This window comes from Serinus canaria, chromosome 1 (genome assembly GCF_022539315.1).
Source record: "Serinus canaria isolate serCan28SL12 chromosome 1, serCan2020, whole genome shotgun sequence".
In the NCBI taxonomy this organism is placed as follows: domain Eukaryota; kingdom Metazoa; phylum Chordata; class Aves; order Passeriformes; family Fringillidae; genus Serinus; species Serinus canaria.
The window spans coordinates 106,781,393-106,799,450 of NC_066313.1; the positions used below are offsets into that span (position 1 = coordinate 106,781,393).

The following is an 18,058-nucleotide window of genomic DNA, read 5'->3' on the forward strand; positions in this document are numbered from 1 at the left end:
GGCGCCTTTACTCTTTTCCACCTCCGAGCTCCGCCTGGCAGCCTGCCAGTTTCCACTGCACAAGCCACGGAGCCGGCAGCAGCAGCGGCAGCGCAGCGGCAGCCGGCGGGGAGGGCTGCGAGGGGTTTAAAAAAACCTCCGCGAGAGCCGATGGTATCGACGGAGCGCGGGGATCTTCGGCAAACAACCCAGCCTTTCGGATATTAAAAGCGATGCAATAAATTACCGGCCTCTGAGCCCTCCCCCACATCACCCCCCCCCGGGGGCCCCTTCCCCCCCCCGCACCGTCGCCGCCCGGTTCCAGGCCACTGGAAGGATCATTTCTAGATTTGTGAAAATCCCTGAGAAAGAAGTGAAAAGCAATCGGGGACTCGTAGTGATCTACTTCGATTAGCCCTCAGCCCCGTTCATCTGGAGCTTGATTTAAAGGGCAGCGCTCGCACGGTATTTATAAGCTTAAATACGGGCTGATGCTTATGAATGTGTTTAGGTACCTCGTTTATCTTGTACCTCCGACTTATATATTTACGACTTATAGGAACAACGACCTGTGCCACGGCTAGAAAGGAGACTTCAGAGACACCGTATTGCTGCACCGTTTACAATGTGCCGTATAAAGCTCTGGCAGCAGCCAGCGATCTAATATTAGACAAGTGTTAAAAGAATAGGCTTGGCTGCGCTTTTTATATATATATGTATAAAAAAATAAAATATACTGTGGGGTTTTTTTATGCAATCTCCACACGACATCACCGCTAGTGACACTTTTTGTAAACCAGAGGAGGAAGCTGCAGACTAAGTAGCCGCCGCACGGATCCGCGGATTAGAGAAGAAGTTTGACCTTTACCCGGGACGTGTGGCATTTCATTTAACCATAAAGCTAAGCACAATGCGCCAGCAAGATCGCTAAACCGATTTAAAATACATATAAAGTCATGCACGACAGCAGTGCATCTCGGTTTAGGCAGCGTGCAGGCAGCACGAGGTGGTCGGCCACTATTTTAAGGCTCTTACCGCAGCCACCCCCCATCCTTCCCGTGTCCCCCGTGTTCCTCCCCTCCCGCGACTCCCACACCGTCACGTGTCCAAGAGCGACCGACACTTTCTGCCATGTAAACACGGCGCGGCGGAGCCGACCGGGGGCACCCGGGGCTGCCGAGCCAGCGCCAGCGGCCGCACCAGCGCCGGCGGGACATCCTACCCTCCCCGGGCACCGCCGCCCCGGGCCGCCCGCCGCTCTGCGCCCGGCTCCGGTCCGGCCCCACGGAGACACACCCAGTGCGGCGGGGCTCCGGCGGGGTCGGCCCCCCCCAGCACAGGCGGCCCGAGGGAGCGGCGGCCCCGCGCCCCCCCTCGCCGCCTGTCACTCCTTGGACCCCGCACAGACAGGCGCTGCGCCGGAGCGGCAGCGGCGCGTTCCCCTTTCCCATATGCTGCGAGGCGAATCATTGCATCGCTCTCAGCTGCCGGCGGCAGCCAAAAGGGGGGAGGAAAAAAGTTTTCAATTAATGATAAGCCTAGGAACTGGGGAAGGGGGCGGGGGAGGAGGCCAATGAGGGAAAGTTAAAATGGCTGGCGATCCTTCAAATAACCCTGGCTGCCTTCCCCTGAAGCCCACACGGTGCTGCCTGCCGCGGAGCCCCGGGGGAAGACCCGGACGCCCAGGCACACGCTCCTCGAGGCCAAAGCTGCCTCGGACGGCCAAGGCTACCTCTGCACACCGCGATGCTCATACCTAAAGGCTACGGGACATTCATATGGCGGGGGCACTCACGTCATTCCGCCCCCCCCCCCCCGCCCCGACAAAGAGGCTGCGAAGACTCACACACACACACAGAGGGGGGAGGCGAGGCGGCTGGTACCCAACTTTGAGGCATCACCGCATGAAGGATTTCCCAGAGATTCGCGGGAAACACCGTCCCCGTCCGCCGCACTGGCAGCCCCACACCGCCGCTACGGCGCCCACCCCCGGGCCTCCCGTCCCCTCCCTCGGCGCGGGAGATGCCTCTGTCCCCCAGGCGCTCGCCGCGGTGGCTGGGCGGGACGCGCACTCCGGGAGGGCCGGGGGATTCCTGCTGCCGCTCCGGCCGTGCCGGGAAACCAGGCTACTACTGGAGGAGGCGGTGGCGGAGGAGGGAGCCACAAACCGGCTCAGCCGCAGGAACCCCCGGGCCCCCGCGCAGACGGGGGCCCACGGAGAAAGCCCGGGCTCTCTTCCGTCGCCCACCCGCCGCGGCATCTCCCTACCCAGTCCAGCCGCGCCATTTTAGTCACACACACACTCACACACACAGAGACACACGCACACTCACACACACAGACACATAGACATACACCGCGCGCGCGCACGGGAGCGAGGTTTCCGCTGCCGCTGCCAGAGACAACAGACAGCAGCCGAGCCCGGGCTGCGCAGGCGGAGCAGCGGCAGCAGTGGGAGAGAGGGACACATACACACACGCAAGCACACACACCCACGCACCGCGAGCCAGGCAGAAATGTGCATTTCAGGTAATTTAAGGCCGCATTCCCGGCGCAGGGAAGGAAAAGCGCAGGCCTGCGCCCCACCAGCCCATTAAACCGCCGCGCAATCGGCATCCCGGGAACCCTTCATTGTTGCCTTTATTCCCTATGGCTTTTGCTTTCCAGGAGGGGGATAGAAAGGAAAACGCAAAAAGGGGGGGGGGGAGAAGGGGAAAAAAGGAAAAATACCACCGAGGCAGCCCCTTCCCCCCGCTCGTCCCCCATTGTTCGTCCGCGGGAGGCTGGGAGAGCGCAGCGCCACGGGCTCGCTATTAGTCGGGCTCCGGCGAGCACTCCCCTGCCCCCAATAGCTCGGGAAACTTAGGAGGCAGGGTAGGGGGAACCCCCCCCCCCCCATTGAATACAAAAGTCCCAGCGCTCCTGAGAGAGTTGGGCGAAGGCCTGCGCTCACTTCCGCAACGTTATCCTGGCAGAAATACCGGAGCACGGCCCCCGTTTCCTTCCCCCAGCCCCCGCCGCACCCCCGGGGGGTGGAGTGATTAATAGGCCGTACGCCCTTGGTTTCCCTCCGGCCACCCCGGCACACCGCTCCCCGGCGCGGAGCCGCCGCGGCACGCTGGGCGGGGGCGGCCCTCACACACATCCGTCGGGGACGTTGGGAGATATTGATCACGGACGACTTCATTTTGCATAACTGCGGCTGACAGGGCCTGTGGTTCCCTCATTTACCGAGCAACAGCTTCGCGGGGCTGATGGATGGGGAGCGGCTCCCTCTGCTCCCCCAACCCCCCCCCTCCGCTCCCCAGCCCCGCAGCCCCGCCGGGGGACGGCGGCTCCGCGCCTCATGCAGCAAATGGCCGCGCACAACAGGCAAATATTAAACTTAGGTGCCTCCGTCTCTCGTTTTACCTAGCGCGGCCAGCATGGAAGCCTCTCGCTTCCCGCAGGGCTTTGTCTGCATAGCCACGCCAGGGCCAGGGCCGGGGCACGGGGACCTTCGGCGACTACATGCAAGAAAAAGTGTTTGGGAAGTTGGGGGGGTTCCCTTTTTTTTTTTTTTATTCCCTCCTCCTCCTCCCAACAACAAATAAACAGCTTGGTTTCTGCTAAACAATGCATAAGAATTAGCCTCGCCCCAAAGTTTATGTCGGGTTTATGGCGCTAACGTTTCTCTTTAATGGGAAACGCTTTCCCGAGCACTTCTGGAAAGCGCTGGCGAGCCCTGAGTTACGAAAGCTGCATTACGAGCACCTCGACTAAACGTCTCTGCAACGTGTCCCGACCTCACATCCACCACCTTCTCCACCTTCAGAGGAAACGCCAGTCCAGGGTGGGCACAGCCAGCGCCAAACACCGCCCTATTCGGCGTGCGAAAGGCACCGGGGGCAAAAAAAAAAGGAAACAAAACCACGTGAAAAAAAACCACAAAAATTACAAAGAAAAAAAAAAAGAAAAAGTAAATAAAAAGGACATAAAGTTGCCCGTAGCGGCTGTGCCCCGGTATGGAGGAGGCAGCGTGCAGGCCGCCACCGGCCCTGCCTTCCCATCCCGGCGCTCCACACCGAAACAAAGCAGCGAATCAACTGCGATGCAGATGGGCGGCTATGAATTTTTTGCTGCTGCTTAGAGCTTTAATTACTCGTTCTTGATCCGTGGGACTACGACACGACACCGCCAAGGTTAAAATGCCCTGAACAGCTCTGAGCAGATGTGAACGAGTTGGCAGACGCGCAAATGAGGTCTGCCTCTAAGCATGATAACAAGTGACTAATACATTGCATATCGCTGAAAGAAAATTATTTTTCTCTAATTTGCATTAGCTTCTTTTTTTCTTTTTTTTTTTTTTTAACGCCGCCGACATTCCCTCCTCAGAGGCAGCAGCATAATCCTTAAAATACTGCTCCGTGACTTTAAAAGATTTGGAAGGAGGCAGCAATTGCCAGTGTTTTGGCTATGCAAGTGTTTTGGCTATGCAAGCTTGTTTATCTTTCCGCCTTTGCTCCAAGGCGAAACTAGTTTCGCAAGCAGTATACTTGCAGAAAAATGGCACATGTCATATAAAACACCAGTTTATAGGAATTGATGCTAAAATTGTTGAATGACTACTGGTGTACTTTTGCCACTAATAGCACAGTGTAATCCATAAAGGACCAAGGGGACAGTCAAGGCCAAAAGAGAAAAAAAAAACATAATAGATTGACTAGAGAGAAATAGATAAAGACAACCCATCGACCAAAACGACTAAAAGGGGGGTGTGGGGGGAAATAAGCATCTCCCCTTCTTACCTGCTTTCCACCCCAGAGACGCCTCGTCAAAAAGACAATAGTACGTGGAGGTCACTTACTATATAAAACACAGCGGTTCTTCTAGGTAGCGAAATTATGTCAGGTACAAATATAGGGTGGAACCCAGTTCTCCAAGTTTCCTCGACTTTCCAGAGGCTCTTCTGAAAGGGCCAGGAGATCACTCTGGGTACTGGAGCAAACTTCAAGAACAGACAGCATTTTATATCCTACGCTCAGAAGACACACCGAGGGCCTTAGATGCAGAGGCTTTGAGCAGAAAATAGCCACTCGGGAAATTTATGCACGAGGAGTTTTTCACTGAAGACCTACTCCAGGGATCCCTGCACATCCAGGTTATCAGGGGTCGTACGCTGCCATCTCAAGCGGCAACTTCTCTGCCAACACGTGTTTGTGAGGGAAACGTGCTGCCAGCCACCGCACCGTGCCGTGCCCCGGCCCGGTCGAGCTCTCAGCCGAGCTGCCCTCTCCGGCTATGGGGCTGCCGGGACACCGCGCCCGCCGCTCCCGCAAAGTCACCGGGGCCGGCGCAAACCTGCCGCCAGGAGGGATTTCCCAGCGCCGGGGCCGGGCACGGAGCCGGCCGCTCCTCCAGCTGCCTCCCTGCGCTTGTAAATCAAGCGGAGGCGGAAAGAGGGGCCGGGGGGAGGGGGCGGAACGCTTCTCCCCGGCCAGCGGCGTTTGCCTAAGCGTCGCGGCGGGCGGCAGGGGAGCGCGGCTGGGCGCCCCGCCGCCGCCGCCCGGGATGCCGCCGGGCCCCGGGGAGCCCCGCCGGGCCCCGCAGCGCCGGGCGGTGCCTCCGGGAGCGGCGGGGCGGCCCCGGGGCCACTCCGGCCGCAGCGAGAGCTTTTGTGTGCGAGTGCCAGCGAGGCGCGGGCTTTTCGCGCTCCAACAGCTGTCACATTATTTGCACTGGCTGTAAACAGCCTTCGCCTTCCCCCCCACCAAAACCCCCGCCCCCCCGGCCTCAGAGTTAAATCCAGACTAACAATCCCCAGTTAGAGATCAAACCAACAACAGCAGCATTGTGTCTGCCTTCATTGCTTTACCATCAACTACTGCAGCTGGTTTACTCGAAACAAGGAACACCCTCTACCCACCTCCCCCGCCCCGGGGCCAGAAACGTGCTTGTTCCCGGAGGTTGGCCGGGCGGAGCCGCGCTGCCCGGGGGGTTCTGCGGGCCGGGCCGGGGCTGCGGGATGCTGCTCCGCCAACCCGATGTCGGTGGGTGCCAAGCACCGCGGGGCTCTCCCCCACAGCACACAGGGGTTTCCAGTCAGCACTCACGCCCGACGAAACGCCTGCACAATCACAAGTTGAGCTCCGCTCCCGGTCTGGCTTTTGGGAAAGGCGAGGGGGAACCCCGCTGTAGCGGGGAAAGCCGCGCCTGCAGCTGCGCAGCGCCCCGCGGCACACGGCGAGCTCGCCCCCGCGGCGCGGCGCGCCTCCGAGCAGCCCTTCCCCGGGAAAGCCGGGCTTCCCCCGATCCCTGCCCGGCCGCCTCGCACTGGTCCGCCGCCGGCAGCGTCCGACCTGCTGTGGCAGCGAACCTCCCGCCGAGGGGCCCCTCCGCCACTCCTGCCCGGGGCGGTGACCCCGCAACCCGCGGCGGCCCCGGCCCCTCCGCTCAGCCGGGCGGCAGAGACACGCTTCCAACCTTCTCCTTTCCTCCATAAGGAGGAAAAAAAAAAATAAAACAAAAAGAAAAGAAAAATGCCAATAACCTAAAACACGACTCCCAGCTTCGTTCAGGACACAACCACCTGGAAGCAAAGGAGTGCGCTGCACACACTCTCGGAGGGCCTTTTGCTGGGCACAGCTGGAATTTGAGTGTAAATCCTCATAGCTCCTTCCCTGCCCTTATTTTTACATCAGCAGCAAAGTTGGAGGAGACGTGAAATTTACTTTACAGAAGCATGGGGAAAATAAATCTGTTCGAGGAAACCTTTCCTTGCCCATTCTGAGTACTGGCATTACCCAAATTGCACATCTTTTAAGGGAAAACAGAGACACGGAAACTTTCTCTGAAATTTGTGTCCCGCACAAACTCTTTATGAGGCCACAGGAGCTAAAATAACACTTTCTATGTACCTACATACAGCCTGGGAGACACCACCAGTAAGGAAAAATAGCTGACTTTATTGGAAGCATGTCTCCATCTCGGCCTAACTCCTGCCAAAGGGCAGTACTACCCCGGCAGGTATGGTGCTTCACACTAATGTGGTAAGTCTCCAGTCGACTTCCGAATCAGATTCACCACCCAAAGACACCAGTACATATTCACAGGTCAGTATCATCGACTATTCATTGCCTATACGTAGCTAGAAATCTGCTGGCCTGGTAAAAACCACTGCTAACAGAACAATGTCAGCAAAGGCTGCAACACAGTCTTGTGAGAGACAGGCAATTCGTGCCTACTGAGGCTCTTTCAGCACAAAGGCTTTTAGAGGAAGAAGAGAGAGAAGAGGGGGAAAAAGGAGGGAGGGCTCTCGTGTTTCAGGGCTGCTGTCCCCTGGGAACCAAGAACCAAGTGTAGCTTCAATCAAATGCTGACTTCTCCTCTGGGAGCTCAGTAGGAAACCTGATCTCACTAGCTCATGCCTGCCTCCATGCATATAGGCTGGGTTTTCTTTCATACCAGCAATTTGTATAAAGAGGGGAGCCAATATAGTTTATTGCAAACGAGATCTCGCAGTAATGGATCTAGAGAGATACTTCTGTAGCTAAAATAAGACAACCTTCAGCCACCTGCTCAGGGCAGGCCTCGCCACAGCCGCCTCCAGCTCGGCACACAGGGCTCGGCTGTGGGTGCCCTGGCACAGCACGGCACAGCCTCCCACGCGTCTCCTCCAGCCCTGCATCCTCCCCAGCTGGCAGCCCGGGTTGGGGTTTTGTGCAATGCCAGGTTACACTTCCATTAAAACGTTTACCCCAGGAGATCACTTCCTGCTTGCTCAAGTACTGTTCCAGCTTCCCCTGCTGCTCCCAACTTTAGCCAGAGGTATTTCTCTCCTTGCCCAGCGAGGCCTGGAGACCCTGCAAAGCATCCACCACTGCTCCTGGGCTGCCCTGGCATGGCACAGCACAGGAGGTCTGCAGGGGAAGGCAGGCCAGTCCTGAGAGCTCTGCACAACTTCACACCGGACTGTTTAATTCTGCATGGGGCTTTGCTAATCCACTTTGTGCTTGACTACTGAAACAGGAGGAAAGGAAAATACTGTACAGGGGAGTACAACCAGGCCAGAGCAAGGTGAGCCTGGGGGACTGCAGCCTGTGGGAAGGGCTTTCCTCAACACCCAGCTCAGCCTCCTACTGCTGTGGGCAAGTTGGAGAAGCTTAAAGCACAACCCAGCACACCAGGGCGTGGGAGCAAAGGGGATTGCCCGAGGATCAGAGATCCCTGTAGGATCTCTCCATAGCCAGGAGCTTTCACATGGAGAAAGTTTGGCTCAGGAAGGGAATTTACACTTAGAAAGAGGAGCTCAGCCCATCCCTTCTTGTGCCATTAACAAGTTCTCTGTGAATTTCAAGGAGAGCTGAGAATACGCCCCTCCAGCTTTGATTTCACTTCTCTGTCCCTACCTGTCACCATACACAAATGCCATACTCAAACCATGACTAAACCAGCCCCACAAATCTCTCTCGCCCCTCCAGGAGACTCCCAGATGCAATGCCACCCCAGGAGAACACAGAGGAAACACAGCAGTGGGTGAGGGACAGGCAGCCCCACAGCACCTTTTCACAGGGGGAGAAGGACACCCATCAAGCTGCCCCAAGCATGGAGTCTCTTGCTCTCTGTGCAAGTACTGGTGTACTTCCCTCTGCTGTCAGCTGTGCCAAGTGCCAGCTACTCCAATACTCCCGTAAATGTGGAATTCTCACTTTTATAACTGACGCTACAGGCCCAAATGTTTTGTAATATTCAAATACTGAAAGGCATACAAAGCCCCCAGGGGAGGTACTGGGGTAAGACCAAGAGCTCCTCCAGCTGAAAACGAAAAGCAAACCATGCTCTGAGAAAGATTGAGCTGGCAGACTGCAACCCACCATGGGCTGTCTAGATGTGCACAGGGAAGGAGCCCACCACAGCACCAAGCTGCTGCAGCTCCTGGATGTGGGAGATAACTCCAAGGGCAGCAGGAGAAAGGAAAGCACCAAGGCTGGGGACACTCCAAGAAGCAGGCAGAGGAAGCACAATGACAGGCTTTCCTGATGCAGGCTTGGCCACGGAGCACAGCCCCGAGCCTCCCCTTTCCCCCGTGCTCTACTGAACACACTTAGCTCTTTATACGAGCTGTTCCCAGTGTGGCTGGTGGATTCTGCGCTTTCCACTTTAATTGTCTTATCCAAATAAAGCTTTGTTTTCCTTAGCACCACAATCCCAACATTCAGACTGAGATTTTCATTGGACAGAGGAGATATTTTATTCTCTGATTGTTTAGGGAGCCAGGGCTTACAGGGAACAGCCCCAGCTTGTGTGCCTCCTCCCACAATGGGCGCTTTGCAGCCCCTTGTCCCATCATGTAGATTCATTTTACAGAGTTATCAGGGTGAGAATCATGTTTCTCTCAACTTCATAGCTTTCCAAGTCTATCCTAGATTTTAACAAGTCTTTTAGTTTGCACCTAGACAATAAATTTAGTTTAATTTAGCTTCCGGTCTTTAATTTTAGCAGGTCTTCTTTTTGCATGCAAATCAATATGGCAATTACCATCTAAAAGCTCACCCAGCCCTAGGTCAATGTAAATTGATCATTGTCCGCCTTCTACAAAATAACACCGGGAGTCTGTGGTGCATAATGAGATTATACTGGAAACTGTCTTTCAGATCACAAATTATATTTCATGCTGTCAGGATCTTCTCCAAGCGGACTTCCTTGCATGTCTAATCACATGGCACCCATTCTATCAGCTCATGAGGCAGTTTTGGGGTGCAAAGAGTGAAGGAGGAGTCCCAAATACTTCAGACAACAATTCTGGAAAACAGGCAGGCAGGTACAGAGTGATGCACTCACTCACTAACTTTTCCAGCAGTGGAAGAGAGGAGGGGAAAAAATCTCCCCTCAACCAAGAACTGCTATCCAGCAAACAAGGAAAAATGAATTCCCTGCTGGAAAGCAGCAGAACTTTCCTAAAGCCACATTTGCAAGGAGTTCTTTGCCTCCTCCTTTCTGTCCCCACCTCATACTGCTGGAGCACTGGCATGCTGCTCTGGAGAAACCCGAGGAAGGATGCACTCTCCTGGCAGAGACCGCCCTGCCCGCTGCAGCCCGGGGACCTGAGCAGGTCAGGTCGGAGGGAAAGGTCGCTCTGGAGCAGCGACTGCTGTAAGCCGGTTCCCTGAAAGGCCAGAGGATTAACGGGATCTGCTCACAGCCAGGGGAACTCCCCCTGCCTGCAGCCCGGGCCTCCGCGTTCCCTCCGGCACGCACACGCGATGCAGCCAGCGAGCGCTGCTCGGCATATTGCAAAGGGGCAAGCCTGCTCTCCGTGCCACTGTTCAGGTTACTGCAAAACCAAGACAGAGGGGAGCAGGCCCGCTCTAGCCATCAATTATTTCTAAAGCAACACCAGCCTAAGGAGAAAGTATTAAACTTGGCTTCATGCTGCTTTAAGTCCACACTAAAATGTGATGTATTGCAGTGTTCGGGGGAAAGACAGCGCGTCGCACATCACCTGCGCAACCCAACTGTGCTGCAGGGTCCCAGCAAGAGCACAGACCTCTGTTGAGACATGCAGAAATCAGAGATCACTTGTCCTCCACAATAAGCACCGAATTACTCCAAGCCATATTTAATCTGAGAGCAACGTGGCTGCTTAGCTACGACCTGAACTGCAGCAGGCCCTCTGCCTGTCTTTGCAGGGGCCACTCATCGGTCAAAGTTGAGAGACCTTGTAAACGACAGCCACGCATTGCCAAAACTACTTTGGTATGTGCCACGCTCATTATTTTGGGCTGTAGTGACCTAGGTCCATTTTCTCCGCAAACGGAGACATGAAAACATGTCAGCAACTTTGTGCACTCTCGCAGCTGCACAGATCCAGAAAGTTTGCTTGCATGGACTGTACAGGCACCCCTGCAGCTCAGTCACTGTTAAAGGACCTTGGCTTCCTCATCAGTCTTCAAAAAAGTGTATTATCATGGGGTGAAGGAAGAGGAGGGAAGAGGGATGACAATTTTGAACTGATTGAGAAGCTGCAGCTCTTGGCACATTCTGGTAAAGGCAAATACAGTGTGTGACACGGAGCCTGGATTGTCCACCAGCACAGGAATAAAGCCAAGGCACCAGTATTGTTTCAAGACCCAGTCCATATTTGGGCATTCAGCTCACACATCCCAAGTATTGCTTTAAATATTAGAGACATTCGCCAATGTGGTTCATAATGCACTCAAATGGGAGAAGTCATTTCTGTTCGCGCTCAGATTACTGGCTTGGTCTTGATGGTGGGGGGTTTTTTTGTGGGGGGAGAAGAGAGGGGAAACCCTGCTGAGTCTGTTTGCACTGGTCTCTATTAGATATGCAACAAATCTGCCATTTCCGGCGCTGCTTCTATCTAATTAGAGATGTATTTAGATGTGACGTGTAAATAAGCGCTGAGCTGCCTGCTGCCCTGGCTGCGTGGACTGCTCGGGAGCATTTCCAATAAGGCTGTAGCGCCCGGAACCAGGGCTCAGACAAAGAGGGATGGGAATGGTCTGCGCTGCAGGCGAATCCAACAAAACCAGCTTTTATCTATCGCTCTAAAGCCTTAACTGCTTTTAATCTGTACCGCCCAGGCTTGCACGCCAGGATCGCATCTCATCCACCGAGGACGTCTCAAACACAAAAGGAAGCACAACACGCACGGAGGAGCTGCAAACAACCCCCCGACCCACCCGAGCTGCAAGGCAGACCCTGCTCTCCACCTGCCCTTGCGTTCCAAGAGGTGTGCTCGCTCCCGTGGGCTTCCAAACAGCCCGAGGCAAGTACGCCCGGCTCCTGCCTGCACCGACAGGAGCCGAGGGCTGCCCCACGCTGTGAGCGCAGCTGTGGCCCCGTGGGGCCGAAGGGCACCGAGCTGCCGGGGGAGAAGCTGACGGAACCTGAAGACGGCCACGGAAACTCGCTCCCCCCGCGGGCCGGGAACCTCCATCTCGGGATTTCCAGCGCGGCCCGGGGGAAGAGGAGGGGCACGGCAGGGCGGCGAGGGGCGGAGAGCCCTGGGGACACCCCGACACCCCCGAGCCCGAGGGGCTGCGGCGGCTGCCCCGGCCCTGTGGCTGCCTGACTCCGGCTCCAAGCGCTCCTCGGAGTTTCCAGAGAGGAAACTCCTGGGAACGACATCATCTGGCACTCGCCTCGTGAACTCTTTTCCTGTTGTGGGAAACATCTCGTATAAAGCCATTAGATGGACGGGGCAGCGCCGGGGCCCGAAGGCGCGCTACCCGGTCCCCCCCCAGCTCCGACATCATCACTGCGATCGCTGCTGCGCTGCCGCATCTTTCCAGGCCGGGATAGCCAGCCACGATCCCCTCTGGCGTGAAGGGTTAACAACCATCACCACCAACACAAAAAAAAAAAAAAAAAAAAAAAAAAAAAAAAAAGGAAGGAAGAAAAGAGGGAGGAAAAAAAAGAAAAATATCGCGGTGACCTTTTCCGTCTCCCCCACTCTCCCTTTCAGACTCCGGTTCCTGAGCTCACAGGGAGCCTGAGCGGCTGTCTAGACCGATCTATCACAGACGGACAAACAATACCAGGAGAAGCCCCTGCCCGGTCCCTCAGCCTCCGCCACTCACCTTAGAAATGGCGAAGAACAGAAAAGTGACCGCGATACAATCCTCCCCGGTATATTTATAGCCTTCCACACAGCCCACCTTCATGCCTGACAAATGAGATTTTGTCTGCTCTCTCAACGTACGCTCCAATAAACACACACACTTTTTTTTTCCCCTTTTTTTTTTTTTTTTGTTTTGTGTGTGTGTGTGTGTGTGTGTGTGTGTGTGTGTGTGTGTCTGTTTGTTTTTGGTAACATTTCGGGCTCGTCCCTCCGATCTCGGGGCGGGCGAGGGCCCACCACGCCCGTGCGTGACGGCGGCAGGAGGGACTGGGGGGAGCAGAAGGAGTCCCGGTCACTCGTCCATATGCAACCTCCTACCCTGGAAGCTTCAATATCCGTATTCATCACGCCCCTTCGCACCCGGCCCCCCTCACCCGAAGTACTCCCTGGGCCCTGCCAGCCCTCCAGGTTGCGTATTAAAGAGGTATACGGGGCGAGGAGCCGGAGGTCCAACGCTGCAAAAGGCTGGGGAATAACTAATGAGCTGTGCAGCCCATTGATCCGGTGCATACTTCCTAATTAACTCTGAGTCACCTATTTGTGACAGCAATTCAAAGAACTGCACCAGGGATAAACTGCAACCCCGGCGCGCGAAGGCAATCCGGCGGGGGGGGGGGGGGGGGGGGGAGGGCCGGGGAGGGAAGAGGCGGCGGGGGGGGCGCTGGGGGAGGAGGAATTTGCTCCTAATCCTCCTAAAAGCAATTAGAGTGAGCGCTGCGCTGGCTACCTCTCGAGAAGGAGGGAAAAAAAAAAAAAAAAAAGGAAAAAAAAAAACCACCCAGCGGCTCCAACAGCAGAACCGAAAGGAAATGAATCGGTGTGTCGCAAGGGCGACAGCACCGGGCTCCAGACAGACAGGCAAGCCTCAGCACCTCGGGGACGAAAGTCGGCAAGACCGGCGGCCGGAGGAAGCGGAACGCCGGTCTCGGCGGGCAGCGGCGCGCACGGAGCTGCGGGAGGAGCGCGGGCGGCGGTGACCCGGGAGCGGCGGAGTCACCGGCGGGGGGTGCGGGCGCTGCCCGGGGCACCCAGACCATGCACCGCCCGCCCGCTCTCGCCCCAGCTTTGTTCCCAAGTGGCTCTGGCGGGGCATTGCTCTTCCCGGCCGCCCCCCGCGGTAGGGCCACGGGGAGGGGGCGGGGAAAAAAAAAAAAGTTAATAGAAACCTTTGGAAAACCCGGGCTTGGCTACGTGGTGCGGGTTGGGCTCCCCCCACCCCCCCCCTTTTTAATGCAAACACGAATACAAAAGCTGCGGGCTCTAAAGAGCAGATGAAAGCAATGAACGGAGTTTCTGGAAAAGATTCATTAGTGGGAATTAATGCTGCGAAGAGCTCAGAGGCTATACCATTAAAGTCAGTCCCCACACTTTGTCAGTTTTACACCGCTCGCTATGGTCGGGGCTTTTTTTTTTTCTCGTCGGGGTAAATGGGGGAGGTGCTCTTCGCCTTCCCCTGGCCCCCTCTGCGATCGCCAAACCCGGGATCCGACAGACATCGCGGAAATGAGAGGGAGGGAGGGAGAAAGGAAGAAGGGGAAAGGAAAAAAAAATAAAAACAACAAACAAACCACCCAAAATACACACATCGAGAAAGAAAGAGGAACGTGAACGCTCCGCAGCCCTCGCCCCCGGACTCGCTCCGCGAACATCAAATGCATGCCTCATATGCTGCGCAGAGCCGCCCCACTTGGCCCTGCCTTCACAAAGCAGCCTTCGCTGCCTCCCCGCCTGGCCGTGCCCCTCCGGCCGCCCCATTGATGGCAAGCCCCGAGCCTCCCTCTGGCTCGCTCTCCCAACTCCAAACTACATTTTCGAGCTGACTAAACTTCCGTGTCACTACGGACCTCACGCCAGCACAGCTCCGCGCACGGGAAAGCCCCGGGCCGCCCTGTCCCACGTGCGCCGCGGCGCCCGCCCCGCCGGGGCGGAGGGACGGGGGGAGCAGCGCCTCAGGCTCTCCCGGCGGGGAGGCAGCCGGCAGCGGGCTCTCCCGGCGGGAAGAAGGCAGCCGGCAGCGGGCTCTCCCCGCCGCTCACCTGCCCGCCGCCGCCGGACCGCGCGTTGCTCTGGGCGGGGAGCGAGGAGCCCGGCCCGCCCGGCGCGGGAGCTCTCCCCGCTCCGCGAACCGGCAGCGCCGCTCCTTGCTCGCCCCGTCCCACGGGAGCCCCCGTAACGCCGCTGCTCCGGCGCCTTCCCAGTCACAAAGTGCGAGACGACGGGAACGCCGCCACCACTCCCCACACGGGCGCACCGGAGCCGACAACGCGATCGGGTGCTTCCCCCCGCCTCCGCTGCCCCAAACAGGCATCTTCACAAGCAACTGCCTCCAAACTTCCCCTCCGACACCGAAGCCCCGGAGGCGCTCCGCTAGACCCTCCTGCCCCCGTCGCCGCCTGCCTGCCGCTCCCGCCCGAGCCCCGCTGCCCCGCGCCGTAACTTTCTGCCACGCCGCCGCTCTGCCTTCCCCGCGGCCGGCCGAGGGGAGCCCCGCAGCCTCCCCGGCACCGCGGGACTCGGCGGCTGCGCTTCCGCACGGGAGCTGTTCGCGGAGCGGAACACTGACCTTCCTGCCGCGCCGCGGGGCTGTGGCGTGCGCGGTCCGAGACGCGGGTCCCCACACCGTCGCCTGGCCCTGCTGCTCTCCCTGAAGGGCAGCCCCGTCGGCGGTGGGAAGAAGAGACGAGAAAAGTTTCACGATCCGACTCCCCCTCTCCGTGGGTTCGTGTGTCGCGGCTTGCCCCAGCGCGGGCGGGTCGGGGACGAGGCGCGGAAAGACCAGGGAGCTGCGGAGCGCGGGGAGCGGGAGCGTGGCCGCCCTCTGCGCCGACGGGGCAGGTGCCCGCAGAGAGGGCTTTGCTCCTCGGCTCGACTGGGCTCAGCAGCGGGAGTGGGAGCGGCAGCCCGCGATGCTCATTCCGGCTGCCGGCTCTGGTTTGGCAGCGCCATGTTGCTGGCTTGCTCCGGGCGAAGTTCCTGCGCTGGCGAGCGCGGCGCTCCCCACATCTCGCCCGCGCCGCCGTCTCCCGTGCCCTGGCCGCCGCGGCTTTGTGTGTGTGTGGCTGGGGATTTAATTCTCCTCCTCCTCCTCTTCTCCTCCTCTCTCTCTCTTTTTCTTCCTCTCCCCCCCCCCTCCCCTCTTTAGTCCGCCGGGAAAGCCGCTCTTCCTCACCTTGCCGCTGGGAGACCGGGCTCCGTCTGCTGCACGCTGCGCTCCCCTCGCATCCCCCCTCCCTCCCTCCTCCTCCTCCTCCTCCTCCTCCTCCTCCTCCTCCTCCTCCTCCAGCCGTCGCCTCCCCTCCCTTCCCCTCCCCCCGGGCAGGCGCTGCACCGAGGGAGCCGCCGCCAGCAGCAGCAGCGGCAGCAGCGCCGCCACCGCTTTTTCCCTCAGCAAGTTTCCCCCTCCCCTGGCTGCGTTTCCCTGCTCAGGCAGGGCTCGCCCGGCCGCTCGCCCGCTCCCCTCCTTGCCCTGACTAATTGATTTGCCCCCCCTCGCCGCGCCGCCAGCCCCTCGCCTCGCTCGCTCCCCCCGGCTGGCACAGGTCGCTGCCAAGCTGCGGCGCCCCGGGGGGGGACTCCGTGCTCCCCGGCAGGCAGGAGGGGAAAGCCGGCCCCCCCCGCCCCGCCGATACTCCCCTCTCTCGCTACCCAGAAGGCCAGTGGAGAACCGCAATTACCATAAAGCTCCGTTCACTCCGCTCCGCCAAGCTGTCAAAACCCCGGCGGCGGCGGCGCTGCCAGACATCGCTGCGAGCCTCCGCGGCGGGTCGCGCCGCGCTGCCACCCCCCGCCACCCCGCTCGCCCCCGGCCTCCCCAGCCCGCTTCCCCCGTGATATCAGCGGCGCCTGGAATACCCCTCTGCGATGCAACCCGCGCCCACAGTCACACCCGCCGGCTCCGGGGTTCCCCTGTCGCGCAAAGGCATCCCCGCTCCCCCAGGACCTGCCGAGGGTTCGCAGCCGTCGTAAACCCCCGCAGGGGTCACACCACGAGCGGACCCTTTCGGCCGCAGCCTCTCACACTCGCGGAGTGTCGCCCTCCCTCGCGCCGGGGTCCCTCTCTGGGTCCCACCCGCCACCCCCAACTTCGCGTGGTCCGCGGCTCGGCCGCGCTGATTTCCGCGCTTTCCCCCGGTCCGCTTCTCTGAGCCCTGAATCAGGATGGGAAAAAAAGCCACTCGTTTGTCAACGTCTGCATTGCGGGGGGCGGGGGGGCCGAGGGGGACCTTATTAAAGCGCGTTTTCGCCTGATCCGGCTTTGGCAGCCTTTAACGCGCTTTTTACCCGGTGTGAGCAGTGTGGCAACCCGGGGTGGGGTCACGACTGAAGCGCCGTTTCCATCGCTGGCATTTCTAGGGCTGCTTTAAGATTTCTGCCCGGATCGTGGAGCCCTTTAATCTCCCGGTTGGTAGTTATCGGCTGCATCTATTTACTTTGGCAAGGCAACTTTTGGCTCAGCGAGCTCGACTCGTAAATTTCACGTTCATAACGCCCATACCCGCTGATACTCCCAGGTTTGGTCCCGCAGAGCCCGCGGCGTGGAAGCTCCCGGGGCGGCCCCGGCCTCAGGGCCAGGAGGGCTCTCGGCCCCTCTGCTCCCCCGCACCTCCCGGCGCCTTCCCGGGGAAGCGGGAGTTCTGCCACCTCAGCGCCGCCGGCGCCGCATCGAGCCCTTCTCGCCGCCGCTCCGTGTGGGAGCGACTGCCAGCCAAACGCCAGGCGATTAACGCGGACAGTTTGCCCCAGGGGGGATTTTTAATCGCTTCGTTCAGGACCCTGCGCGAAAAGGCTGAAGAGACGCTCTGAGCTGCAAAAGCTTCCCTCACCGAGGGCGCCGGAGCAGCAAGCAGGGCGACGGGAATTCAACGCCGGAGCAGGACGGCCGGGGCTGCCTGCCTGCTCTGCGCCGCTGCTTATCTATGAAGGTGGAAAAATGAGAGATGTCTGAAGTTGTCCCTACTAAAGCTCCCCCCCCTCCCCAATCCAGAAGCGTTTAATAGAGAAGATACACTACATCTGGAAAAAAAAAAAAAAAAAAGGAAAACAAGTGGGGGTCGCCCAATGCACGGGAAGAGGACACAGTGTCCAGAGAAAAGCACACACAACCCGCACATACACACACGCAGCCGGGTCATGGCCAGAGGGTTGGCATTTCATGAAACTGCCATCACGGGCTTTGGAGTTTCACTGCGTCTCTTTAAAAAAACTCGCCCGACTCAAAGCAGAAGTGAAATATCCACCATCTGAATGAAACCCGAAGCGGCAGCCGCACCGCTCAGCTTCCTCGCAGGGGAGCCCTGGAAGCCGCCGAGTATGGGGAACGGGCAGTGGTCCCACCGTGCTGGCCGACGGGGAGCACTGCCCCGTATAGCAGCCGGGTTTGATCCTGGTGCGGCGGGCCACGCATCTGAAAAGGCTCCCACACGTTTTTTTAATCTCCAATAACAAGCAGAAGGACAC

At 58.5% G+C, this 18,058-nt stretch overlaps 2 protein-coding genes across 9 annotated transcripts in view; one reads left to right on the forward strand and one right to left on the reverse strand.

The window, feature by feature from the left end:
* BCOR (BCL6 corepressor) overlaps positions 1-18,058 on the reverse strand; it is an 82,055-nt gene that overhangs the window by 42,791 nt on the left and 21,206 nt on the right. For 4 of the 8 annotated variants that reach the window (XM_050979190.1, XM_050979201.1, XM_050979192.1 and 1 more), the window contains exon 1: positions 15,165-15,761. The exons of 2 other annotated variants lie outside the window; for them this stretch is intronic. The gene's annotated coding sequence lies outside the window, so the exon portion shown is untranslated. 2 more of the 8 variants (XM_050979171.1, XM_050979175.1) reach the window with 2 other exon arrangements.
* On the forward strand, positions 5,260-6,378 carry LOC127059799 (salivary acidic proline-rich phosphoprotein 1/2-like). Its single transcript, XM_050976733.1, has 2 exons — positions 5,260-5,637; positions 6,157-6,378. The coding sequence occupies exons 1-2, from the start codon at positions 5,260-5,262 to the stop codon at positions 6,376-6,378; spliced, it is 600 nt and encodes a 199-aa protein (XP_050832690.1).